Source organism: Phocoena phocoena, chromosome 2, assembly GCF_963924675.1.
Source record: "Phocoena phocoena chromosome 2, mPhoPho1.1, whole genome shotgun sequence".
Lineage (NCBI taxonomy): Eukaryota > Metazoa > Chordata > Mammalia > Artiodactyla > Phocoenidae > Phocoena > Phocoena phocoena.
Window position 1 is genome coordinate 2721827 of NC_089220.1, and position 26675 is coordinate 2748501.

Consider the following 26675-nt stretch of genomic DNA (forward strand, 5'->3'; position numbering starts at 1 on the left):
ACCAGAGATTGAACCTGGGCACCTTGCATGGGGGGCACGGAGTCTTAACCACTGGACCACAAGGGAAGTCCCTCTCTACCCTTGTCATATACCTATGTTATTTGAACTTTTCTTTGTCCTTGCGTCTGGGTGATTTTTTGGTTGGTTTGCTTTTTAGTGATTGTTTACTCTCTCTATTCCCATTGATGTGGGGCAGAGTTTTTTTTTGCTAGCATAGCTCTATATCCTTCACAGCTAGCATAGCTCTATATCCTTCACAGCTTTGTGTTGTGCTTTGTGTTCATCTTAATGTTTCTTATCTAACAGTAAAGGCCTGTGAAAATATGCGACATCCTGTTGGAGAGAATAGGAAGATACTTTTCCTAAGTAAGTGTTTTCTCATAGGGGTGTTTCTCTTTTTCTCTCCCCTGCCTTTCATCCTTGTTACACCCAGACCCTTTGTCTATTGGAAGAGCCATGGAGGAAACAAGTAATTCTTTATCCCCCGCGGCTATCTCCAGGGCCTTGGGTTCCATTTATTGCTGGCTGGTCATGATGGTCTGGAGCCAGCTTGGAATGCTGGCGCACACTTGGAGTTTGTACTTAAACCACTTTAAAATGCAGAGTTGGGAATTCCCTGGTGGTCCAGTGGTCAGGACTCGGCACTTTCACTGCTGTGGCCCGGGTTCAATCCCTGGTTGGTGACTAAGATCCTGTAAGCTGTGGGGCTTGGCCTAAATAAATAAAGTGCAGAGTTGACTTTTTTTTTTTAAAGCAAGTCTGCATGTATATGTATTCGTATGATCACTACCGTCCTTTTTTCACTTAGTATTAAATTATGGGTGAACAATTTCTTATATTGTTATATGTTATTTGAAAGCATCATTTAAAAAAATTTATTTTATTGAAGTATAGTTGATTTACAATGTTGTGTTGATTTTTACTGTACAGCAAAGTGATTCAGTTATACATGTATATTCTTTTTTTTTGGGGGGGGGGTGCGCGGGCCTCTCACTGTTGTGGCCTCTTCCGTTGCGGAGCACAGGCTCCGGACGCGCAGGCTCAGCGGCCATGGCTTACGGGCCCAGCCGCTCCGCGGCATGTGGGATCTTCCCGGACCGGGGCACGAACCCGTGTCCCCTGCATCGGCAGGCGGACTCTCAACCACTGTGCCACCAGGGAAGCCCTGTGTAAAGCTTTAAGAATTATTTTCTTCAAACCTTCTCTTCAGGAGTTGTTGGGCATCTACCATATGCACAGCAGTTACAGGTTCTTCTTTCTTCCTGTGACAGTTACTACAGACTGGTAGTGGTATACGGTATTTTGAATGGTAATAACATAGATGCTGTTTTTGGGGAAAAGTAGTTTTTCCAATTTCTACAAATATGTGATTACAAATAGGATTTTCTTATTTTGCATGGCCTGAAGCTAGTATATATGAAAATGTACACTGAAATTGTTATTTTTTAGTAAGATTAAAAAGCGGCATTAGGGGGCTTCCCTGGTGGCGCAGTGGTTGAGAGTCTGCCTGCTGATGCAGGGGACACGGGTTCAAGCCCTGGTCTGGGAAGATCCCACATGCTGTGGAGCTACTGGGCCCGTGGGCCACAACTACTAAGCCTGCGCGTCCAGAGCCTGTGCTCCACAACAAGAGAGGCCACGATAGTGAGAGGCCCGCGCACCGCGATGAAGAGTGGCCCCCACTTGCCACAACTGGAGAAAGGCCTTGCACAGAAACGAAGACCCAGCACAGCCAAAAATAAATAAATAAATAATAATTAAAAATGAATATCTGCTAAAAAAAAGAAAAAAAAATTGGCATTAGGGACTTCCCTGGTGGCTCAGTGGTTAAGAATCCGCCTGCCAATGCAGGGGACACGGGTTTGAGCCTTGGTCTGGGACGATCCCACATACCGCGGAGCAACTAAGGCCGTGCACCACAACTACTGAGCCTGCGCTCTAGAGCCCGTGCTGTGCAACAAGAGAAACCACCGCAATAAGAAGCCCGTGCACTACAACAAAGAGTAGCCCCTGCTCGCCGCAACTAGAGAAAGCCTGCACGCAGCAACGAAGACCCAACACAGCCAAAAAAGAAGAAAAAAAAAGCAGCATTAAAATCAATATTACCTATATATGAATTTTTATAAGAGTAATACCATACCAAGTACCCTGTATCAGCAAAACTGGTTAATGTAGGTATTAAACTGTAATGAACCATTGGGAAAACAATTTGCCTCAGGCCCTGAGCTTCCCTGCGTGTTCTTGCTGGGTGTGCCAGATGGCAAGGGCTATTCATCTTGTTTACTGCTTGTTGAAAAAGTGCTGGGCCATTGGCCCTAGATTCCTCTCCTGTAAAGCAATCCACTGCGTGTGCAGGTGTCACCTGGGCCCATCCTGTCACCCCTGTGGGACTTCGGGGCAACGGGAACCAATGCTAATATGCTGATGCTCATATATGTTGCTGTACCATGAGAAATGAAGTCCTTTGTCGCTGACCCAAGAAGCTGTGTCTTCTGCCAGCATCCATGAAACAGTGGCAGGCTAAGATAGTAACTTACAAGTGGGATAAAATCTCAGACAAATATAAACAAGTGAAATCTTGCAAATACAAATTCTGAAAAGTCTACTGTTCTATATGTTTTGTAAATTATGACATTTATTTATATATTAGTATGTTAGGATAATGCTTACTAGGTGCTGTAATGGTTAAACCCCCAATTCTCATGGCCTTTGTACCAGAAAGGTATTTCTCTTGTTCGTGTGAATGTCCTACGTGGGTATTCCTGGTTGAGAGTCTTTCCTGGTGGCTTTTCCACCATCTTTATGTCGTGGCTTCCAAGGTCTCCTGGAGGTCATTTCTGTTCTGGCTCGTCACAAGGGGGCATTGACAGGGAGGATCCTGGAGGAGGTTTTGCCCTTTTCTTTTAACTTTGCATCACGGAAACTTTTAAGCGTGCCAGAAGTAGAGAAATTAGTAGAGTGAATGCTCTTGTGTATCTCTTACCTAGTTTCAACAGTGATCGACATTTTGTCATTTTTACCCCCATCACTTTTTTTTCCTGGAGTCTTTATTTTTTATTGTTGTTTTTTAAATAAAATAGTACTTTCATTATGGAATATACCTGACTTAGATGGTGAAATACCTGCAACCTTATACCTCAGAGCAGCCACAAACTGGTGCGTGCGTGTGTGTGTGTGTGTGTGTGTGTGTGTGTGTGTGTGTGTGTGTATTGCCTTTAAGGACATTATTTTTAAGGATCTGTGTCATTCTTTCAAATATATTCAATACATCCCATTATATAGATAAACCGTATTTAATTTATACAGTTTTCTGTTTGGGGGCATTAGTTTTTCCCTATTAAGTAATGTTACGCTAACATTCTCATCTCACATATACTTGAGCAAGTATGTTTTGCAGGATAAGTTGTAGAATTCGAATTGCTGGGTCAAAGGATATACACATCTAAAATATTTAATAGATATTGTCAAACTGCCCTCCAAAATGACTATACCAGTTTATACTTCCGGCAGAAGTGAATGGGAATGTATAGACTTTTAAAGCAAATCTAAACATAGTATCATTTCATCCTAAAACAGTTTAGTACTTCTTGCTAACGGATAAGGACTTTTAAAATCTTTAAACATATCATTTCTAAAAAACATTATTCTAAAAACAGTTGTGCCTTTTTTCTGTTGGTTTGTTCAAATCAGAATTCACACAAGGTGTTAAAAATGTGCTCTGTCTAAAAGAGGTGTTGTCTAAAAGAGGTGTTGAAGGGGAGGCCCTCCTTTGGAGCGGGACAGTTTTAAAAGCCTGCTCTGTGTTGATGTCGGTTTGGGACCCAAAGGTGATGGGCTCCTTTTGGTCCAAGTTTGTTTAATAGATTTCTGATCTGTTTGCTTCTGGTCAGTTCCACACTCAAGGTTCTTTTCTAAACATTCTTCTCAAGCCTGTCTTATTTCTTTGGGGCCTTGCTGCTTTGCTTCTCTGTCTCAATCTGCAGGAGCCCCCTTCCTCTCTGAGGCAAGCGCCTGGGTTGGGTGGGGAGTGGCTGCCTTCCCGTGACCTTGGTGCAAGGCTGACTAGTTTGTTAGTCAAGTCTCACAGCTACTTTCTGTCAAGATTTTTTTGGTTTTATCCTCCTATTATTTGGGCTGCGGAAGCTTTTCCAACCCAAAGAGACTCTTGCTTTCTGGGCTTCTCTCATTGCTTCCATTTCTGCTTGGAAAGTAGCTGTTTTCTCCTGAGCTCACTTTTGTCCTGAGATCTCTTGCCCAGGCAGTCAGTAGTGTTCAACGCACTGTCATTCTGACTCTTCCCGCCACTTTCCCTGGGCCGACAGGCTCAGTGGATGCTTGGTCTGCGAGCATCTCGTAGGGGAGCTGAGTCTTTCCTCGCTGGTCAGGATTCAGGTCATGTGGTTCCCCGCTGCACGACGGGGAGCAGAGACTGCGTGTTGCCAACATACAACGCAGTCTCTCTTGAAATGAGGGAAACACTGAACCTTAGAAAACATAGGCGAAGTATCCTCAATGTATTGCCGTTGGATTATTTTACAGATAAAGACGTCTACTATCTGGAAGTGAGTACAAAACAGATGCATAAATAAACTTTTTTTTTATAATTGTTTTCATTTATAGACTATAAAGCAATTGGCAAAATAGGAGAGGGAACGTTTTCTGAGGTTGTGAAGATACAGAACCTGAGAGATGGAAGCTATTACGCATGTAAACAAATGAAACAGCACTTTGAAAGGTAGGCAACGTGAGACCTATTTGAGACTAAATACAGACACAGGTTTTTGTTTTTGTTTTTTTTGAATTTTATTTTTTTATAAAGCAGGTTCTTATTCGTTATCCATTTTATACATATTAGTGTGTACGTGTCAATCCCAACCTCCCAGTTCATCCCACCACCACCACCACCCCTGCCACTTTCCCCCCTTGGTGTCCATACGTTTGTTCTCTATATCTGCAGACACAGGTTTAAATCGATGAGAGCAACTTAATGGGGAAATTGTATTCATGTGATAACATGTCATATCAGAGTTCTTTGGGCAGTGAGGATTATAGGCTCATTTTATATTATCGTACTGGAGTTTGTTCATGTCCAAGTTTACTACAACTTATATGTTCCTAAGAGTTGTGTGTATGTTGGATTTTTATCATTGAAACCTTAGATTTCAGACATTGGAGGTCCGGGGACTTCCCTGGTAGCCCAGTGGTTAGGACTCTGCCCTTCCAATGCAGGGGGCGCGGGTTCGATCCCTGGTCGGGGAACTAGGATCCCACATGCCATGTGGTCAAAAAAGAAAAGAAAAGAAAAGAAAAAAGTTAAAAAGAAAGATATTAGAGGTCCTTGTGATTTAATTAGTTGTAAATCAGTTACTATTGAATATATTGAAAAATAAGTTTCAGATAGGGTTAGAGAAATGTATTCCCTGGGAGTGACCAGTTGCAGTTTGTGGAGAGGGCAACTCTCCGGTTCTAGATCAGCCCCTTTGAGACTGCTGGGGCTCCTCCCACAGAGCAGCCTCCTAAAGTGCTTGAGCTTACAGCTTCTTCACATGTGTCACACTAAGGAGTCCAAGACCAGATGTGTTTAGGAAACTGTCAGAATAATGAAGTAAACGATGGCTTCACTGCAACTGTTAAACTTTTCAATAAAAAGGTTTGGGGCTTCCCTGGTGGCGCAGTGGTTGAGAGTCTGCTTGCCGAGGCAGGGGACACGGGTTCGTGCCCCGGTCCGAGAAGATCCCATATGCCGCGGAGCAGCTGGGCCCGTGAGCCATGGCCGCTGAGCCTGCGCGTCCGGAGCCTGTGCTCCGCAACAGGAGAGGCCACAGCAGTGAGAGGCCCGCGTACCGCAAAAAAAAAAAAAAAAAATGGGGGAAAAAAAAAAAAGGTTTGAAACTCTGGTTCCAATTTTTTTTTTTTAATCTCAAAGGAATTGAAACATCTAAATATCTAAAGCAAAGTTTTTAAAAAACACAGTAATTGCCCTACATTGATGTAGAGCCTTCCGAAGTGTTTTGGGGTCTAGACCTTGATTTCAAACTCTTAGTATGAAAGATAGTTTTTCAGATCAGGAAGGAGTATAGGCCAGTTAACCGTGTCAGGGAGTATGGAGAACAGTAATGTCATCCTCGTGACATCCCCAGACAGTAGGCGTAATCACGTGAGGAAAGGTGGTTAGTGATGTGAAGTTACTAGAGAGTTGTCACTCTAGGTCACTAGGTGGGCAGAGCCAGGCCAAAGCATATGGTGTTTACCTACCACTGCCAAGACTCTGAAGTCACTGGGGCTTCTGCTTTTCCTCTCTTCTATCATGGCTTCCTCTGTGTATTCTGAATTCTTTGTACTTCTTTATCTCCCGCCTCCCCCACCCACATTCCGTCTTTACCTTTAAAGTACTCGTGGTAGAGAATTTGACGCACAGTGTTCTGATGATCCCGTATCCAAAGAGCAGACTGCCTGAATCAGCCGCCTTGGAGAAATGCTCCACAAACCCAGCAGAGCCGAGAAGGGGCTTTGAGCGGCAGGTGTGATGCATCTGTGCCGTCGGAGAGGCCCGGATCCCTGTCCCTCCTGCTCTCGGGCTCAGGGGTAGATGTACTTGCAGACAGCAGGACTTGCCAGGTGCTATTTTAGTGAAGAGATAAATACAAAAGTGGACCGGACATACGGCCTGCAGACTTTAGGTGCTCCTGGGATTCTTGCTGTGTCAGAACGATGCACAGTCCAGTTCGCTCTGTTGAGCCAGCCGTCAAGGAGAGGCCATGCTGGGTCACCGATGTGCCTTCAGGAAGGTAGAGAGATCTGTAACATTCTAGAAATGTTCCCATGAAAGAAGATGAGGATGCCTTGAGGGCAATTCCCTGGGGAGGCGGAAACACTCAGTTTATCTGGAAAAGTACCTTCGGGTAACCTGAATCCCTGGGGAGAATGTGGAGTTACCTGAGGGACGTGGTTTCCTAGCAGTGAAGTATGTCCTGGATCCATCAGGTCCCCGATGCTGGAAGTGCCTCGTCCTCCCGAGCCTTGGCTTCCTGTCGTGTGACGCTGGAGGACTGACCAAGGCAGTGAGGAGACAGGAGCTGGCGACGTGGGGCACGTGATAGACACTCAGTAGATGGTGGCCTGCATTACAGGACGTGTGATTGTTTGTCATATTTCAGAAACAATTCATTGTCTTCATTTTAAAAGTGGTTGATTAGGACACATATTTTTCTTTTAAAATCCCATAATAAGTAAAGATATTTAAAAATAAAAGAACACGGAATCAGTGATACTTTACTTTTTTTTTCAAAGTTTGTGTGTGTGTGTTGCAGGGGGAGTTATTGTCAACCATTGTCACATATTTCCTTTACTTAAAAGGAAATGCACTTTGAGCTGGTGGTGGCCTGTGGCCCTTTGATGTCCAGAATCAGTGACGGAGTCTCCAGCTTAGTTCTTATAGGTGTCTGCTAGCCTGTGTAATCTAAACCCACGGGGAATTGGATTTTGGGTTTCCTCTTGTGAGTTCTCATTTGCTCTTGATACACATGTCCAAAACTATAGGCGATTATAATCCAGTGCTATCATTATTTGAGAATTGTTCCAGCTAAAATTGAGCCCTCTCTGGCCGTGGGGAGCATTTTCACGTTGGCTCCTATGTTCCTTTGACATCACCCAGCATTTTCTTTTTTTTTTTAACACTTCTTTACTTTTTTGGTACTACAAGATTCTCTAAGCTCATCTTGTATTTTCCCTGCCCCTAGAATCTTCCATTTCTCAAAGGAGTTTTGGTCCCTTTTATCGGAGAAAGGTATCTAGAAAATCAGACCCTGGCACCAGGTACGCTCATTGCTCCTGCAATGTCAGCACGTCTGGGTCCTCTGAGCAGACAGAGCTAGTGTGTATGTATACTAACCCATGTGTGCACCTCGCTCTCTCCCTCTTCATTCAAATAACCATGAGTGCATACTGATGTAAATAAATGGCCGAATGAATAAACAAATTGGGATGAAGGGAAAATTCTTCCTTACAGAAGAATTCTAATTCATAAATACAGAGGAATGAGGGAAATGGAAAATCATCATTAGAATACATAGTAATCATTTCTGCAGGCAAGATAAACTGATGAATGCTATAATTAGTAAGGTGAAACTTTAAAGAGAACAGAATTTCTGGGACTTCCCTGGTGGTCCGGTGGTTAAGACTCTGATCTTCCACTGCAGGGGCCACGGGTTCGATCCCTGGTCAGGGAGCTGAGATCCTGCATGCCCTGTGTTGTGGCCAAAAAAAGTTTAAATAAATAAATAGAACGGAATTTCTGCACAGCCTCGAGTGATCTCCTCCCAAATATTTATTAATTACTGTGGTGGTTTTAACTTATATCCACAAATTGTTTGATATTCCTTCCTCCAGGAGGTAGGGCTTAATTTCCTTCCATTTGACTGTGGACTGGACTTGCTGACTTGCTGATAAAGAATAGAAAATAGAAAGGGAAAGATAGTAACTTTACAATGAGAGGCCTGGTAGATACCAGCTTAACTAAATGATGATTAACATCATCAGTAATAAGACATATTGATATCATGTACCTTCTGATAAAGCGGCACGGGAAGAGCATGTCGCCTCCATGGTGTTCTTTCCCACGGATCCATAATCTCGGCTGAATTATGAGAATACATCAGAAGAGACCAAATTGAGGGGCATTCTACAAAATACCTGCCCAGTACTCCTCAAAACTGTGAAGATAACGAAAAACAAAGACAGACTGTGGAGCTGTCACAGAGTGGAGGTGACTGAGGGGACATGACATCTTAATTGCAGTGTGGTCTCCTGGATCCTGGAAGAGAAAAAGACATTAATGGAAGAACCGGGGAAATCCAAATAAAGTGTCTACTGTAGTTAATAGATTTGTACCAATGTTAATTTTTAGTTTTGATAAATGTTATGTAAGATGTTAACATTAGGGGAAGCCAGGTGAAGGGGACTTCCTTTACTGTTGTTGCAACTCTTCTGTTAGTCTAAAATAATTTCAAAATTAAAAGTAAAAAGCAAATCAAAACAGGACTTCCCTGGTGGCACAGTGGTTAAGAATCTGCTAATTCAGGGGACACGGGTTCGAGCCCTGGTCTGGGAAGATCCCACATGCCGCGGAGCAACTAAGCCCGTGCGCCACAACTACTGAGCCCGCGTGCCTAGAGCCCGTGCTCCGCAACAAGAGAAGCCACTACAATGACAAGCCCGCGCACCGCAACAAAGAGTAGCCCCACTCGCCGCAACTAGAGAAAGCCCGCTCGCAGCAACGAAGACCCAACGCAGCCAAAAATAAATAAATAAACTTATATAAAAAAATCAAAACAAACAGAAAATGACCATAGAGGATCTGGAATGAGTCATATTGCACATAGCTTCTAACGTTGAAAAGGGTATTGCTGTTATTTCTGATTTACAGGAAGAAATGACTTTATAGTTTCTAGAAGAAAGTTCTAGAAGAAAGACAACTGCTTTTGGTGTCGTTTCTAGGAATATTATTGCTAATAATTTATTGGATGGTCCAGTGTCACTGATCCTTGATCCACAAGTTTTATGCTGTTCTTTGGTTTTATTTTTGTTTTTCAACTGTGAAAATAATATCTCTAGCTTTTAGAGTTCCAGAGTATCTATCATCACTATAAAACAGTTTAATCTTATTCACTTGAAGAATAATTTTAGGTTCCTTTAAAAATCCATTTCTGCTCTGCTTATCGTTGCCTAACTGAACCCTCACATTCACCTCGTGCCGCTGTGTGGGTGATGTGAGAAACAAGAGTCAGTAACGGGAAAAGCACGCTGACTCACACAGGCCGGAGGAGCTTGGTTTTGGAGCCTCTGACCCCACCTCCTCCCAGAAATTGATGGCTTTTGCAGTAATCTTTGCTCATATGAAGTCCGGGTAAGGTATAATAAACCAGTTCATTAATACTGTGTCAGGAGGCATGCTTTCAGCTCCTGAGGACCGTTTTCCTCAGTGGCTCAAAGTCTTAGTTTGGAGATAATGAAGTTAGTTACTTGTGTAAGGTCTGCAACATGACCAAGTTGTTTTTCTTGTTTTTTTTTTTTTTTTTAATAAATTTCTCTTTTTCTTTCTTTATATTTTGGCTGCGTTGGGTCTTCATTGCTATGTGCAGGCTTTGTCTAGTTGCGGTGAGCGGGGGCTACTCATCGTTGCAGTGGGCAGGCTTCTCATTGCGGTGGCTTCTCTTGTTGCACAGCACTGGCTCTAGGCGCATGGGCTTCAGTAGTTGTGGCATGTGGGCTCCACTAGCTGTGGCTTGCGGGCTCTAGAGCGCAGGCTCAGTAGTTGTGGCTCACAGGCTTAGTTGCTCCGTGGCATGTGGGATCTTCCTGGACCAGGGATCGAACCCGTGTCCCCTGCATTGGCAGGCGGATTCTTAACCACTGCGCCACCAGGGAAGCCCCTGTGATTTTTCTTTAATCTATACCTCCACCCAGTCTCCTTCCCCACTTGGTTATTATTATACAATTCTTTTTTTTAAGTATTTATTTATGTGTTTGGCTGCATCGGGTCTTAGTTGGCGGCACGCAGGATCTTCGTTGCAGTGTGCAGGATTTTTTAGTTGTGGCATGTGGGATCTAGTTCCCTGCCCAGGAATCAAACCCCAGGCCCCCTGCATTGGGAGTGCGGAGTCTTACCCACTGTACCACCAGGGAAGTCCCTAGAAATGCATATTGAATGGAATCTCGCAGTCTGTGCTCTTGTGTCCAGCCCCTTCAGCACAGCAGAAAGTCCTTGAGATTCATCCATACTGTCGTACCGGTAGTTCATGCCTTTTTACTGCTGAGTAGTATTTATTCCAATCTATGACTACAGAACAACTTGTTTATCTGGTCTCCTGTTGAGGAACTTCTGGGTTTCTGGTTTTGGACTGCTCTGAATAAATCTGCTATATAACTTTACACAAGACTTCTTGTGGTTATATGTTTTCATTTTTTAAACTTAATTAATTTTATTTATTTTTGGCTGTGTTGGGTCTTTGTTGCTGCGCACGGGCTTTCTGTAGTTGCGGCGAGCAGGAGCTACTCTTCATTGTGGTGCGTGGGCTTCTCATTGTGGTGGCTTCTCTCATTGTGGAGCACGGGCTCTAGGCGCGTGGCTTCAGTAGTTGTAGCTCACGGGCTTAGTTTTTCCATGGCATGTGGGATCTTCCCGGACAAGGGCTCGAACCCGTGCCCCTTGCATTGGGAGGTGGATTCCTAACCACTGCGCCACCAGGGAAGCCTGGGTGTTTCTTTCTTAAATGTTTAAAATAATTCACCAGGGGGGCTTGAAGTTGACCTGAAGTTGACCTGAATTATAAATTAGTTTTTTATTTTTACCTACACCATAGTATTGAGCAAGTGAACAATCTACGAGAGATACAAGCACTGAGGCACCTGAATCCACACCCAAACATTCTTACCTTGCACGAAGTGGTTTTGTAAGTATATTTGGGGCTTTAAACATTATCTAAATTTGATGATAATTACTAAATCTCTTTTTAAGAAAGAAAACCATGGTAGGCATTTTAAATATTTGCTTTGTAGCTCAGAGAATAATAATTTTTATTTTACCTTAAGTCACTTACTTATTTGGACCAGTGTCTGTATCTGAGTCCTAACGTGGAAAGGCCTTCATTTCAGTGACTCCACCTCATAAAAGCAAACAACATTCAAATGGTTCCTCTCCTGTAGCAGCTGGGCTTCTGTGTAGACGGTGGTGGCCCTGGGCATCCGAGTGTGAGTTGTGACCTACTGGGAGAGGCCCTGTCGTCCTCTTTCAGGAGCTGCGCTTTATTGCTGCCACTTGCCATCTCTGTGTGGTCTCATGCGGCCTTCCTTACTACAACTGACGTAATTTCAGGGGACTTTTAATTTCTCTTCTAATTATAGAGTAGCTTCCGTAAGGTTTACCTGTTGATCAAGAAGGCAGAGCACAGCTTGTCTGGAGGGGCTTGTCTGCCAGGGGCTGGGGCTGGGGTCCTGGCCTGGAGCTCTGAGAAGGCGCCCCTCGGCAGGAAGCCTGGCCTGTACAACCAGCCGAGAAACCGCAGCCTCTGACCCTTAAAGTGCAGGAGATTTTAATCAGGAGGCTGAACAGTTCTAAACTCAAAATGCAATGTCTCGTCATGGCTGTGTGGCGTCCTGGCCCGCGTGCTCTGAGCCGTCAGTTGGGGCCAGATCCGGAGCCCGCGGTCTGCGTGTGGCGGTCACAGCACTGCCTGTGCTGAGGGCGCTTCATGTGCACTCCGCAAAGCACTTCTGTGCGCGGTTGCACGTGGGCCTCCTGACAGTCCTGAGTGACAGCGGGGACCCCTTCCAGCCCCACCAGAGGCGCCTGGAGCAGGGTCCGGGGGTGACACTGCAGGGGTGTGATGTGACTCACCTTCCTCCTTTTTGCCTCGGCTGGATTTTTGGTTTTGCTCCCCGCACTGGGATGTATCCCGATCACATGGAAGTAATTTAGGAAAATTAAAACTAAATTTGCAGCCACAGAGCATGAATCAAATCCTACTTTCTTTGTTTTGCTTCTACAACTCCTCAAACCTCATTTCTTCTTTCTGCTGACAGTTAACTTTTCAATTTTCAAGACACTTCTCTTTAAAAATTGTGGGGAGGGGGGCTTTTAGAAGTTTTGCCTGAAGTAGAGTTTTACTATTATTTAAATTATTTTTGCCTGAAACGTTGATTAAAAATCAAAACTTCTGCTGTTTCAATCATTACACTTTGGTCTTTGTCTGATGTAGGAGTGCTTTGTGTTTATCAGAAGTGTTTACAAATGAATTAAATATTTGATTGTTTTTTCTGATGAAGACAAGAAAAAAAACGTTTTAAAAACCTGCTTTCTTCTTCAGTGACAGAAAATCTGGTTCTCTTGCACTAATATGTGAACTTATGGACATGAATATTTATGAACTAATACGAGGTACGTAGAATAATCTCAAAGCTAATCTAAGGTCTTTTAGAGCTTGTAGTTCCCATATATTTGTTTTAGTTCTCAAAATCATTTGTGCAGTAGTTTCATCTAAATATATGGTACTGGGCTGTACACGTACAGTACTCATGGGAGGTGTTTTTCTGGCAGTCTTGTCTGCTCAGAACTCAGCTGCAAACGAGCAAAGCCACGAGGCGTTCAGACCGGCTGGGTGACGTGGTGAGGAGGGCGCAGAGGGTGGCGGCAGCTCAGCCCTTCCTCAAGCCCGTCCCCTTCTAGCATCTTTCCCGGCTCTGCCGCTGCTCGACATTCTACTTCTCATTGCGGTGGCTTCTCTTGTTGCGGAGCATGAGCTCTAGGCGTGCGGGCTTCAGTAGTTGCAACGTGCAGGCTCAGTAGTTGTGGCGCACGGGCTTAGTTGCTCTGCGGCACGTGGGATCTTCCCGGACCAGGGCTCGAACCCGTGTCCCCTGCCTCGGCAGGCGGATTCTTAACCACTGTGTTGCCAGGGAAGCCCATCCTGTTACTTTTAATGCAGGTGCTTCTGGGAAGGGCCGTTCCAGTTTGGCTGTGTTGACGCAGCTTGGATGTCCCACGTCAACCCACTGGGTAGAGCATGCCCAGTGCTGTGTGCATTTCATGATGGTCGGTCCTGGTTAGGCTCTTTGAGCCTTAGTCCTTGTCTATCAAATGGGGATAATCGTAGTGCCTGACTCTTAGGGTCGTGAGGAGTAATAATATGTGTGGGGTGTTCGGCGCGGTGCTGGCTTGCATAGCCTTCAATCAAGGTCAGCTGCTGTCATTACCATCATTGTCGTTATGACTTTACAGTTTATAGTGTGCTTGCTCTGTGTTCCTGCATTTGCTCTTCCCATTTCTGTGAGCTCAACTCCATGACAGAGGTGAGGCAATTGAACTTCCAAGAACTTAGAGCACTTGCCTGAGACGAGCCAGCTTCAAAGAGCAGAACTGGGAGGACCCCTCCTGGAATTTTGTCTTGCTGAGAGAGGGGTGCTGGTGATGGCTCCAGCTCCATGCTGAGCCTGACACCCCACCTGCTACCCTGTAACTTCTCTCAGAACAGTGTGCCATCAGGCAAGGCTCTCCTTTGGAAAACACCGATGGCAAACACGTGCTCACGCGGTGCCGCAGGGCATAGCCTCTGGGCCCAAGTGTAGACTGTGGGCATTTGGCTGTGCCGTGGTGGAGCCAGAATGCACCCCCAAGCCTGACCAGGAAAGCCAGGCGCAGGCCTGGGTACAGGGTCTCTTGTGAGAAGGCAGTGTGCTGGGTACTCTGTTACAGCGCTGGCCACGCTGGAGGCCCTCTTCCTTCTGTTAGTACTGACAGCCAATGCCATAGCTAATCATGGTGTTCACTTCAGAGTTTTTACATTGCTGGTATTGTATATGACATTTTTTAGTACCTTCTTAATGAGAATATTGGGTAAAAATTAACTTGGGAAAATTAATTTGGTCGGGAGAGGCAAAAGAGAGAAGTACTGTTTGCAGTCTGCGGGCGTTCAGTACAGGGTCACACCAGGAACTTCAGTGTGGTTTATTGATTGTACTATGTGTATTTGTTTCAAGATGTTTGTGAGCAAGCATCTGGTGGGAACCAGGTGCAGTCTTGGGCCTGGCGAGTTAAGATCTTGTTTTGGGAAAATAGTGTGAAAGTCAGCGGTCAGTCCCCTCCTTGTCAAGGGTGTGGACTCCAATGGTTCAGACCAGTGGCCCACATGGTTCATGAGGGCACCTCTGTCTGCCTGGAGCCCCCGTGTGCAGGCAGGCGCTCTCACGGAGGACAGGGGAGGGAGTCGTGGGCTTGCCCTACGGCTGTGAATGGGGGGAGCAGGGGAGGCCCAGGAGGAAAGTAAGGGCAGGCATCCCAAGAGTCCTCCGCCACTGGGGACTGAAGGCAGCCAAAAATGCAGATTCCTGGCCCACCTGCCTGGATTTGTGATTCACTGGGTCTAGGTTTGGGCCTTGGAATCTACTTTTTCAAAGCTCCCTCGGTGCTTATGAAGATTGGATGGATCAGACTTTTCCTAAAAGAGTCCACGTTTTCTGAGTTCAAGTTCAGATGACTGTAATGGCAGTTGTACACTATAAGATGTGGACGTGTGGACATGGCTGGGAAGGGTGCTTCTAGGAACAGAGCAGCGTGAGTACAGGATGCAGCAGGAGAGCTTTGGGGGCGCGCAGAAATGTCCCCGAGTGAATGTGGCTGGAGCCTTCTATAAACAAGCAGGATGTGATGGGGTGCAGTTCCTAAGGGGAGGGACCAGGCCTGGCGGCCCACTCTGAGAACTTGCTGGAAAGGCAGCTGCTGGGGCCCCGCCGCAGACCTACTGAACCAGGAGTGCCGGGGCTGATGATGGGGCATTCTGTATCTTCACAAGCCCCGGGGACTCGGGTGCTCCTGGGTCCTGAGAGCCCTGTGCTGGGAGGGAGTCTGCCAACGGGTGTCTGGAGAGCCAGGCTAGTCAGTGGGCAGCGATACCCCCTGCCCGATGAGGGCCGAGCCCCACGAAGGTTCGTCCAGCCTCGCATGTGACAGAGAATAGAAATTTTACTTTCTTTTCACCTTTATATAGATAATAATTTGATAGAATTCCTCAAGTGGGGGGAAGCTGACAAAGTCTTAGTTTTAATTCTTTCAATTTAAATTCTGGAAAACTGATGATAAATTACGTGAAACAGAATAAAAAGATTATAGTATGCCATGGAAAAACTTCATTGCACTTAGACGCTTTGTAATTTAAATTACTTTCTATTATTAACATAACCAGTCTTGTTATGCGAGAAAAAGAATACATTAATTTTTCGACAGAAACTGCAAGCTTAGGATGAAAAATGTCTAGAGGGATATGTGCTCACGGAGGGAGGGGAAAGTGGTTTTCTGAGTTGTTAGGTGAGAGTGGGTATTTTGCAGATTTAAAACCTAATGGCTTAGAAACACATACCTCTGATAGTAAAATCAAGTAAAATGTGACACCTTGGAGAACAAGGGCAGCTCTGATGCTGGAGTGTGGTATTAAGAGTTTTGGAGCATCCTGAAAGCTGCAGGAGGGGAGCAGGTGTAGATTACAGGCTGCTGCAGGGCGCTGTCAGCCGGCGCCCAGTGACCGCTTCCTTCTGTGAGAGAGGAACGTGGGGCTGTGCACGTGAGAGCAGCCATTGGTCTTCTTGGGTTAAGAAAACGTAATCCATCCCCTTAAAGACGGAGATCTCCACGTAGCCAGGAAGCCGAGGAAAAGCCTGGATTTGAGCTCATAATCAGCGTGAAGGAGGGTGCCCTGGAGGCCCACCCGAGGCTGTGTTAGGACCTCCATACCGAGCTGCCCTTGCGGTGATCCCTCAGCACTGTCCTGACTGCAATCAGAAGGCCTGGCGCTCTGTGATTTTAAATGAAATCATGCCAGTATGTAGAATTCTAAATGGCATATTTTGTAGATAGACTCCATATTTCCTAGAACTACTCCAGGTTATTTTCACTGAGGAAGTTAGATTTTCACACATTGCTAAATAAAAATGGATTCCATCTTTCGTTTCAAGAAAGGGGATACGGATCATTGGTAACCATATCTGGCTATTTCCTTGATTACACAGGGAGAAGACACCCATTATCAGAAAAAAAAATTATGCACTATATGTACCAGTTGTGTAAATCCCTTGATCACATGCACAGGTAGGCACTTGGAGACTTGGCAGCTTTCAAGTTAATAAAATGTATTACCGTTCATTAAGAATATAGTATAAAAGGATTTGAATGAATGAGGCACAATTAATTCTATCCTTCCTTTTATATTGAATGCAGAAATGGAATATTTCACAGAGATGTAAAACCAGAAAATATATTAATAAAGGTAAGAACTTTTATATGAAAAATTGATATCAGAAGAAAGGTAGAATATAAAACCTTTTCCCTGGATATGTTTTCAGTCCCAGTAGATACCATGTTTGTTATAACATGTTTGGTTCTTTCCTTCCAGTTTGGGGAAAAATGGTTAATTTAATAAATGCCATCCACATAACTGTACATCTGGAAGAAGGCACCCTTCTTATACTATATACAAAATAAACTCCGCCTAAATTATCATGCTAAACTCTAAATATAAAAGTGGAAGAGGCAGGATTTGAGCTCTGATATGTCTCACTTGAAAGCCCTCCAAGTATGCCTGTGTACAGTTTGCTCCGTTTGGGCATATGTGTACACCCACGAATCCATCATCCCAGTCAACTTCACAAACAAATCCAAAACCCCTGAAAGCCCCCTCTTGCCCTTTGGTAATCCTTGCCCCCTGTCCCTCGTCCCCAGGCAAAGACGAGCTAGAACGTTCTATGAATGGAATTACATAGCATGTACTCTTCCTTGGTCTGGCTTTCACTCGGCATGGCTATGTTGAGAGGTTCATCCACATTGTAGTGTGTGTGCCACCCCTTTTGAAACTGTCCCACAGTTCTTGGATGTTTGGTTTTGTTTTTGACGTTCCTCTATGGCTTTGCATTTTGGTTTGGGAAGTTTCTATTGGCATATCTGCAAGCTCACTGATTCTTTCCTTGGCTGTGTTGAGTCTATCAAAGTCTTTTAAAATTTTTTTTACAGTGTTTTTTGTTTGTTTTTAATTTTAAAAATTTTTTGCTGCGTTGGGTCTTTGTTGCTGCATGCCGGCTTTTTCCAGTTGTGGCGGGCGGGGGCTACTCTTCGTTGTGGTGCGCGGGCTTCTCATTGTGGTGTCTTCTTTTCTTTTAATAAGTTAATTTACTTATTTTTGGCTGTGTTGGGTCTTTGTTGCTGTACGCGGGCTTTCTCTAGCTGCGGCGAGTGGGGTCTACTCTTCGTTGCGGTGCGCGGGCTTCTCATTGCGGTGGCTTCTTTTGTTGCGGAGCACGGGCTCTAGGCACGTGGGCTCAGCAGTTGTGGCTCACGGGCTCAGTTGCTCCACGGCATGTGGGGTCTTCCTGGACCAGGGCTTGAACCCATGTCCCCTGCATTGGCAGGTGGATTCTTAACCGCTGTGCCACCAGGCAAGTCCCTGTTACAGTGTTTTTTATTTCTAGTGTTTCCTTTTGATGTTTTCTTAGAGTTTCCATCTCTCTGCTTACGTTTCCCATCTGAACTTGCATGCTGTCTTCTTTTTCCATTAGAGCCCTTAACAAATTAATCATAGTTATTATAAATTTCCTGTCTGGGAATTCTAAAATTCTAAAACCTGCACCACATCTGAGTCTGGTTTTGATGCATGCTTTGTGTCTTCAGACTGTTTTTTCTTGCCTTTTAATATGCCTTGTAATTTTTGTTGAACGTATCGGGGAATGGGAACAGAGGTAAAAGGCTGTCAGGGTAGGTTTCTTGGTAATCTGGCTAAGAGAACTGCTGTTTAATGTTTGCTCTGGCTGTAGGTGCCAGAGGCTTCAAATTTATCGATGGCATGAATTTTATTACTTGAATGTGAGAGGTAGAGAAGATGGAAGAAACACCTTGAAACCTGTCTCCCTGGGCTGTCTGACTTCCTTCAAGGATCCCACGTGGTGTAGGCCAGGCCTCCAGCCTCCCCCGAATGGGAACCAAGCTTCCAGAAGCACTGGACACGGTGGGGAGTTTGAGGCATAACAGGGCGTGTGACCAGGGTGTATAGTTCATCTGTAGACTTACGCTGCGACTTAAAAATTTCCGAAACCTGTAGACATTTTGAAATGTCTGTTAAACATAGCCAGAATATTCGTAAATGTGTTCCACTGAAGAGAAATACCGCTTCCTCACCTGCTACAGGCTATTTCAGGTGCTTATAAAGCCAGTACTTTACGTTCTACAAGCTAGCTTAGGTGCTAGGAATTTTCCCGTTGGTGCATAAATATTTGAAATGGTTTGTTTTACAATCGCTGCTTGATGAGATGTTATTTGTCCCTGCTTCTCTCCCCCACTGCAGCAGGATGTCCTGAAATTAGGGGACTTTGGGTCCTGCCGGAGTATCTATTCCAAGCAGCCGTACACGGAATACATCTCCACCCGCTGGTACCGGGCCCCAGAGTGTCTCCTCACTGATGGCTTCTATACCTACAAGATGGACCTGTGGAGCGCGGGCTGCGTGCTCTATGAGATGGCCAGGTGGTGCCCGAGTTGCGGCTGCTGCTGGGCTAGGGGGGCTGCGTCAGGGTCCTGAGGCCGGTCCACGCGGGGCTCGGCCGTCCAGTGGCTTCGTGCCAGTCCCTCCCTCTGCAGTGACAAGTTTACAGTCCTGGTGTCATGGTGGTTTTTTAACTCGACAGGAAAGGTGTCAAGCGCTTGCCCTTGCTTTCTGGGCGTGGAGGAAAGAATGCTGTCAGTTACTTCTTTCCCCCTGGCCCGCCCCGGCCCTGGGTCGGTGCGCCTCTCCATTTGGTCTCATCAGCGACAGGACTGATGAAGCCAAGTGAAGGAACAGAGTCGAGGCGTGCTTACTGCCACCTCGTGGGGCCTGCCATGGGGGCGGGGTGCGAGCGGTGCCCCCCGGTCTACCCTCAGAGTGCAGTCGCTCGGGTGGGGTGCTCTGGCCCCGGGAGTGAGGGTGAGCTGGATGGAGTCCAGGAAGCCCCAGCCCTAACCGTCCTCCCCTCCCCCAGCCTTTGTGCTTTACCGCTGGGCGCAGCAGGGCCAGGGCAGAGGCCCGGGAAGGGAGGAGGGCCTGTCCCGTCCACTGGCGGCGGGGGCACTGGGTGGAAGAAGCCCCGGGAGGAGGTGGGGCGGCACCTGCTCGTAGTGGGTCATGCAGGATGGGTGGGTGGGTTTAACCTCGGGGTGACGCACGTCAGGATGGTACAGCCCAGCACAGGCAGGACCCGGGTTGTCCAGTCCCGCCTGCTCAACTGATCCCTTGATAAATACAGATGTTTGGGCCCTTCGGGACACGCCTTCTGATTCTAGATCATTCGTATTGATAAGTGACTGTTATTTTTGGAAAGGAGAGTGGTGATTTCACTGATACTAAAGTACCAACAAATGATCTTTTCTCCCGTGCTAAAATCCCTGAGTCAGATTGGAGGGATGTCAGAGGCGCTGGTGCTGGCAGCATCCACTCAGGGCATTGGGCAGCCCACGCTGAGCCTCGCTGACTGCACTCTGTGCCCGGCCTGCCACACCTCAGAGGCGTCCAGCTCCTCTCCTCCCTGAATAGAAGTCATCTTACCGTCAGAGCTACGTTTTTTTGTTTGTTTGTTTTGTTTGGTTTTTTTTGCGGTACGCGGGCCTCTCACCACTGTGGCCTCTCCTGTTGCGGAGCACAGGCTTCAGACGCGCAGGCTCAGCGGCCATGGCTCACGGCCCAGCCGCTCCACGGCATGTGGGATCTTCCCAGACTGGGGCACGAACCCATGTCCCCTGCATCGGCAGGCGGACTCTTAACCACTGCGCCACCAGGGAAGCCCAGAGCTACGTTTTTAAAATCTTCTTTGTGGCCTGTAATGTGTATGGGTCTAAAATCTGTTATCCACAATTCCCAAATCCATGACTGCTCCAAAACCCAAACGCTCCTTGGACCTCATTTGTCTACACAGCCCGACCTGACCCAGCCTGAACTTTTGTCAGTTAAACTCCCCGGGCCGTAAGGAGGCTCTGGGGGCTTTCACCTCTCAGCCGGCAGAGGCACCTGCTGTGCAGATACGGGAGTGTGGCCCTGTCCCTTAGAAAGACACCGACCCGTAGGGACAGTAGGAGGAGGAAGGCCCAAGCATGGGCGGGGGGGCTGGAGGTCCCTCTGCTGGGAGGCCGCCGCCCTGACCGCAGCCCTGGCCGCCCGCCCAGCCTGCAGCCCCTCTTCCCCGGAGCCAACGAGTTGGACCAGATCTCGAGGATCCACGACGTCATTGGCACACCTGCTGGGAAGACCATCACCAAGTTCAAACGGTAAGTGCAGCCCACAGGCCGCCTCAACACCGCGGACCCGCCCTGCCTCTGTTGCCCCCAGGGGCCTCTTCACAGTCCCACGAGCCCGGCACGTGGGTTTTGTCCCGGGAATGTTCACTCAGGCCACAGATGTCTTTGGGTGGGAAAGGCTCCCCAGTACAGGCTGCACGCACAGACCCTGCAGAGCCGGCAGCTTGGCCACCCTGACCCCTCGAGGGGGACTCGGGGGCGTGGGCAGCACCCAGCAGCTCCCAGAACCCTAGGGAGGTAAGGAGATGACAGCCATGCTGGATTCTTTTTCTTTTTCTTTTTTCTTTTTTTTTTTTTCCCAGTACGCGGGCCTCTCACTGTTGTGGCCTCTCCCGTTGCGGAGCACAGGCTCTGGACGCGCAGGCTCAGTGGCCATGGCTCATGGGCCCAGCCGCTCCGCGACATGTGGGATCTTCCCGGACCGGGGCACGAACCCGTGTCCGCTGCACTGGCAGGCGGACTCTCAACCACTGAGCCACCAGGGAAGCCCTTCTTTTTCTTTTTTAAAACTTTATTTCATTCTTTTCTGGTGGGAATGTGGTATTAGTCTTCTCAAGAAAAAGTTTTCTTATACTTACAGCGTAACAGATTTCACGACCTCCCACCCTTTTTAAAAAAACAGACTTAATTTTTTTAGAGCGGTTTTAGGTTCACAGAAGAACTGAGAGGAAGGTACAAAGATTTCCTATCTGCCGCCCGGCCCCACGCAGTGCACAGCCTCCCGGCCACCAGCACCGGCCCCGGGGTGGCATGTCTGCTGTCGTCAAACCTGTGCTGACACGTTGTTCTCACCCAAAGTCCACGGTTTCCACGAGGATCTTGTATTCTATGGGCTTTATGCCCCCCTGCCCCCTGCCCTTTTTAGATTGTAAGCTGTTACCTGCAGTGCAGGTCCCTGTAGGGTCGTGATGCTGGACCGGCCATGTGCTCTAAATGACGGCGTGATCGTTTATTATCATTGGGCTTTCAATACAGGTCGAGAGCTATGAGTTTTGATTTTACTTTTAAAAAGGGATCAGGAATACCTCTACTGACAGCCAGTTTGTCCCCGCAATGCCTCTCCCTCCTGCACGCAATGGTGGCCTATGATCCCGATGAGAGAATCACTGCCCACCAGGCCCTGCAGCACCCCTACTTCCAAGAACAGAGGTAGGCGCCCTGCTGGGTTCCCGTGGGGCACGCGGATGGGTGGCTGGTTCCCGGGAACACTGCCGGTCCCTCTGGGAACACGCACCTTGCTCCTTTCTGGTATCTTCCCCCAAAAGGAGGCGATTAGTGGCATCACGGCAGGGTGGAAGGAGGGTCTGTGGCTGCTTTGCGGTTGATGCCAAGGCTGTGGTGTTAAGCCCCGGAGGGTCACGTGGCACACAGCGGGGGGAGCGGGCTGAGCTCGCTCGCTGTGAGGTTCCAGGGCGCGTGCGTTGGGTGACACCTGCCATTGGAAGTACCTGCCCTGAGGGCTTCGGACTCCACCCCCTGTCCCCTCGTGCGTGTGTGACGTGGGGTGACGTCTGACCCGAGCTTCGAGTCACTAGGCAGGGCTGGGCCCACGGCTCCGGAGCCCAGAGGCTGTCAGGCTGAGACAGGAAAGGAAAAGAAAAGCTCCTCGGATGAGAGGAGGGGCGACAGGCACAAGCCCACACTGGGGACAGAGGAGGCCGACAAGCCCTGTGGCGGCCAGGTTCTCAGCAGAGGCGCCCCGTGCCCCTTCCGTCCTGTAGGGCAGCTGAGAAGCAGGCTCCAGCCAGGCCCAGGAGGAAGGCCTCCGCTCTCTGCCCCAAGCGGCCGGTGGCACCGGAACTACTCAGTAACAACTGGCAGCCAGCACAGGAGGGCAGCAAGCAGGTACTGAGCGATCAGGCCGTCTGAGCTGGGACCGGACACCCTCAGGGGTCCGTGTCTCTCTGACGCAGATGCCACCTGGGGAGGTGCTACATCTGCCTGGAAAGTGTGCCCGTCGGCGACCTGCCACCACACCAGGTGGCACCTCTGCGCCCCCAGCTAAGGTCCACAGTGTCGCGGGCTGGGATCCTCCCAGCCGCAGGGCCAGGCCGGTGCCCAAGCACGTTGTGCCCGCAGAGGACCCTAGCCGGGGCACAGGGAAGCCAACACTGGCCCAGGTGACCGTCCCCACTCGGCCGCTGAGTCCCAGAGGAGCGCTGCGCCTGGCACAGAGGTGGCCTCGCGTGCTTCTTGGTGTAGAAAGCATAGCTGCATCCCGCGGTAGCTTCCCCTTTCTCTCATGTGCCGCGGGGCCCCCCTTTGCTCGGCTCCCCCAGTTTTACAGTTGTGGGCTGGCACCGAGCTCTGTGGTAACCGTGGCCTTACATCGTTTCTCACTCAGCCCAGCATCTGTTGAGTGTCACTCTGCGCTGGGAGCCGAGGACGCAGGTATACCTGCAGCCAGGCTGCTTTCCAGAAATCCGGACCCCCGTGTCCAGACACCTGCTTGATGGTTCCAGCTGAATGTCCAAAAGGCAGACTTGTTCAAACCCGATCTCCTGTCTCTCCCCTGAGACCTGCCTCTCTCCCTGTGCCTTCCCTTCAAGGGCGGGTGAAGACGGCTCCCCTTCAGCTGCTCAGGCCGCCAACCGGGGACGAAGCGGAGCCCCGCCCCCTGGCTGAGCCTCCCTCACTTTGCCCCTAACTGCCCTCCCTGCCGGGCCTCCTCTCCCTCTTGGTCAGCTGTTGGTGTCTCTCCTGCTGGCACCCGCCGTGGGCGCCCCCGCGGCAGAGCCGAGGCGCACGCTGTCTGCCAGGGCCCTGGAGTGAGGGTTCAGGCTGTGCCGGCCATAACGTCTGGCGCGACTGCCCACTCTTCTGGCTGGTGGCGCCGCGGACCATACATAAACGAATGGTGGGGGGGCTTCCCTGGTGGCGCAGTGGTTGGAAGTCTGCCTGCCGATGCAGGGGACGCGGGTTCGTGCCCCGGTCCGGGAAGATCCCACATGCCGCGGAGCGGCTGGGCCCGTGAGCCATGGCCGCTGAGCCTGCGCGTCCGGAGCCTGTGCTCCGCAACAGGAGAGGCCACAGCAGTGAGAGGCCCGCGTACCGCAAAAAATAAAAAAAACGAATGGTGGGGATGGGTTTCAATAAAACTGTGGACCCTGAAACTGGAGTCTCATAATCACATGCCGTGAAATTTTCTCCAACTATTAGAAGATGTGAAATCCATCCTTAGCGCACTGGCCACACAGAAGCAGGCTGCAGGCCGCTTTGGCCGACCTCAGGGAATCCGAGCGGGAAGCGTCACCGTGGCCTCGGCCCTTGGAGCTGCACGTGTGTCAGCGCGGCCTCCCCTGCTGTCCGCCCGGGCCCCGGCCCAGGGAGCGGCCACCGCACTTCTAGGGGGCTGGGACGCAGTACGTGTTGTCCAGTCACCATACCGTCACACCTCACGGTCAAGAAATTGTATGAGGCAAAAGTAGTACAAAAGAGCCCCTTTTGCTTTTCCTAATTCCCACAAAGTGGAAAGCATTGTATGTTCATCTGACCTTTGCTTTATTTCTAGAAACAGCCCCTAAAGCAAGAGGAGGACCATCCCAGGAGACACGGACCAGCCTACGTGATGGCACTGCCCAAGCTCAAGCTATCGGGAGTGACCAAGCAGCCCTCGTACTCCAGCCCAGCGCTGCAGTCAGTGTTTGCCCCTGGAACGACCCGGAAGGTCCCGGTGCTGAGACCCCCGAAGTGTGTTGGCCCAAACCAGAAGGTGGGCGTCCCACCGGTTCCCCTGGCGCCGCGCTTGCGCCCATCCCGGCCTCTGCTGAGTGTCTGTCACTTGCTTTAACAGACAGACACACAGAAGGACATCCAGCCTAACCTGAGACAGTACCGCCGGCCCACAGTAGAGCGGAGAGGTGGAGCCTACTGAGTGGCGCTGCGGCTCCCCTGCTCGGGGCGGCTCCCACCCGGCCGGGCCCCAGCGAGCGTCCCGGGAGAGCTGCCCCCAGACCAGCACCAGCACCTCAGCTTGGAGCCCGCCGGCCCGAGGCTGCTTGCATCCTAAAGGCAGCCGTACTGTAGGTTCCAGTCTCATACCTTTGTAAAATCACCTCATTCTAGGGTTTCGGTTCCTTTCCGTAACAGAAGAATTTAGGGCAGGGAATATTTTGTAATTTTTTATATGAATCAAAACAGAAATTATACGTTATGAATTATTTAGGCCCGGTTTCACCGAGGGCTCTGCACACGGTGCCTTCCTTAGTGCATCCATCACCAGCAGTGTCCTAGCACGTCTGGCTTCCAGGCTGTGCCACTGGAGACCCTGATTTCTATTAAACAATAAGCTATCATTGCAGTGTTGCACCTTGATGTATTTTGAGTTAAACATGTGTCCTGATTATCCATTCCTTTATTTTGACTTTTGTGAGCGTATCAGGCGCATTGATTTTGTTGGGGAGACTTCGGTGCAGCTTCACTGTTCACTTGACCGTCCACTGAGGAACGACACGGGCTGGCGCTCGGCCCTCGGAAACCCCGGGTGCGGGCCGCGGGCAGGTCGCCGGTCCAGCTCCCAAGGCCCAGCTTCCTCCGTGAGTAGAGGCCGCTGCTTCCCGATGGCCTGCGGGCGCGCCCAGCTTCGTTTCTGGGGTGCCAGCAATAAGCGGGCACAAGAAGAAACCTGTTTCCCGTGGGGCAGGGAGGGGAGGTGGCAGAGCAGCGGCGGCGCCGGAGGGGGCAGGGCAAGGGGCCAGGAGGGACAGGACGAGGGGCTGGGGGAGGTGGACGGCAGGCCGTGGCCAGCATTTCCCGGTGCCCGGGAGAGGGGGAGCCGTGGGCGCGGGCGCGGGCGGGCCCAGGGCGGGCAGAGCCGGTGCACGTGGGGAGACCTGGGGGGCTTCGGGGACGCCCCGGGTGGAAGTGGCGTCGGGGCGGGGTGGGCAGAGGGCTGGGAGCGCCGCGCCCCGGGGGCGCTGCGGGCTCGGCGAACTCGGGAGAGGCCAGGGACAGGCCCGCGCTCTGAGCGCGGCTCCAAGTGAGGGCAGGTGCAAGGACAATTTAGGGAAATCGTCACCCCCTTTAAGTATATAAACGCGAAGGGCCTCGCTAAAGTTCTTCGGCGCTGTACCTTTTTGTGAAGGAATCCTCCTCCCTGCGGGCGTGGTGCCCTGGGCCCCGTGGGCCTCCGCCTCGGTTTCAGGGGGCGGGTCCGCTTTCCCCAGGGGGCCCCTGCGTCCACCAGGTCTCTGTGCCCCGTGGGCCTGGCGACGGGCGGGCGCTGGCCAGGCTCTGGGGGCACAGGAGGCCGCCGGGCCCTGCTGCCAGAGCGCTGGTGTGTCTCCGTGCACCCCAAACCTGACCGGTTGCGAGGCCGGGCGGCTGGGCCATCTCGGCCTCCCCGGGGCCATTGGAGGGCCCGTCTCCACAGACCCGAGCAAGGGAGCTCCCTCATCACCACCCCGACCGACGCCCTCGTCCACGTTTGAGACGCGGCTGGGGCCGAGGTTGGGGGGCAGAGGCCGCAGGCGGACACCCCAGTCCAAGGAGCCCGGCCCTGCCGGCTGTTGATGTAAACCTGCTCCCGAGAAGACAGAGCAGGGGCGACGCTGCCGAGGGATGAGGGCGCTCCAGGCGAGCAGTAAGAGCCGTCGAAGCGTACCGGGTGCGCCAAGCCGACCCTCCGTGGCTTCCGAGAGGAGGGGTGGGGGCCGGCCTGGGGACCCTCTGCCCTGGGCCTGCGGCCGCGGGGCGCGTGCTGGCGGGGCGGGCGGGCGGGGGCGGGTAGGAGGCCGGCCGATTTTGGAAGCCATCTTGGACCACTTGGCCAGGGACCAGCCGATAATAAAAGAAAAAGATGCGTTCCCAGCACGGATGC

The 26675-nt window shown here is 49.8% G+C and overlaps 1 protein-coding gene across 1 annotated transcript; it reads left to right on the forward strand.

Annotated features, from left to right (window-relative positions):
* Window positions 1-1665: 1665 nt before the first annotated feature.
* Window positions 1666-24731, forward strand: MOK (MOK protein kinase). The gene is made up of 12 exons (XM_065872024.1): window positions 1666-1672; window positions 4621-4735; window positions 11361-11450; window positions 12864-12934; window positions 16555-16633; window positions 16763-16811; window positions 18876-19054; window positions 20726-20827; window positions 21833-22006; window positions 22579-22702; window positions 24369-24569; window positions 24651-24731. The coding sequence occupies exons 1-12, from the start codon at window positions 1666-1668 to the stop codon at window positions 24729-24731; spliced, it is 1272 nt and encodes a 423-aa protein (XP_065728096.1).
* The last annotated feature ends 1944 nt before the right edge of the window (window positions 24732-26675 follow it).

Excerpts from the sequence above, each read along its gene's own strand:
- MOK (XM_065872024.1), top strand. Across the intron at positions 16,634-16,762 it reads TCCCTTGATCACATGCACAG|AAATGGAATATTTCACAGAG; the intron begins GTAGGCACTTGG and ends TATTGAATGCAG. Across the intron at positions 16,812-18,875 it reads CAGAAAATATATTAATAAAG|CAGGATGTCCTGAAATTAGG; the intron begins GTAAGAACTTTT and ends CCCCCACTGCAG.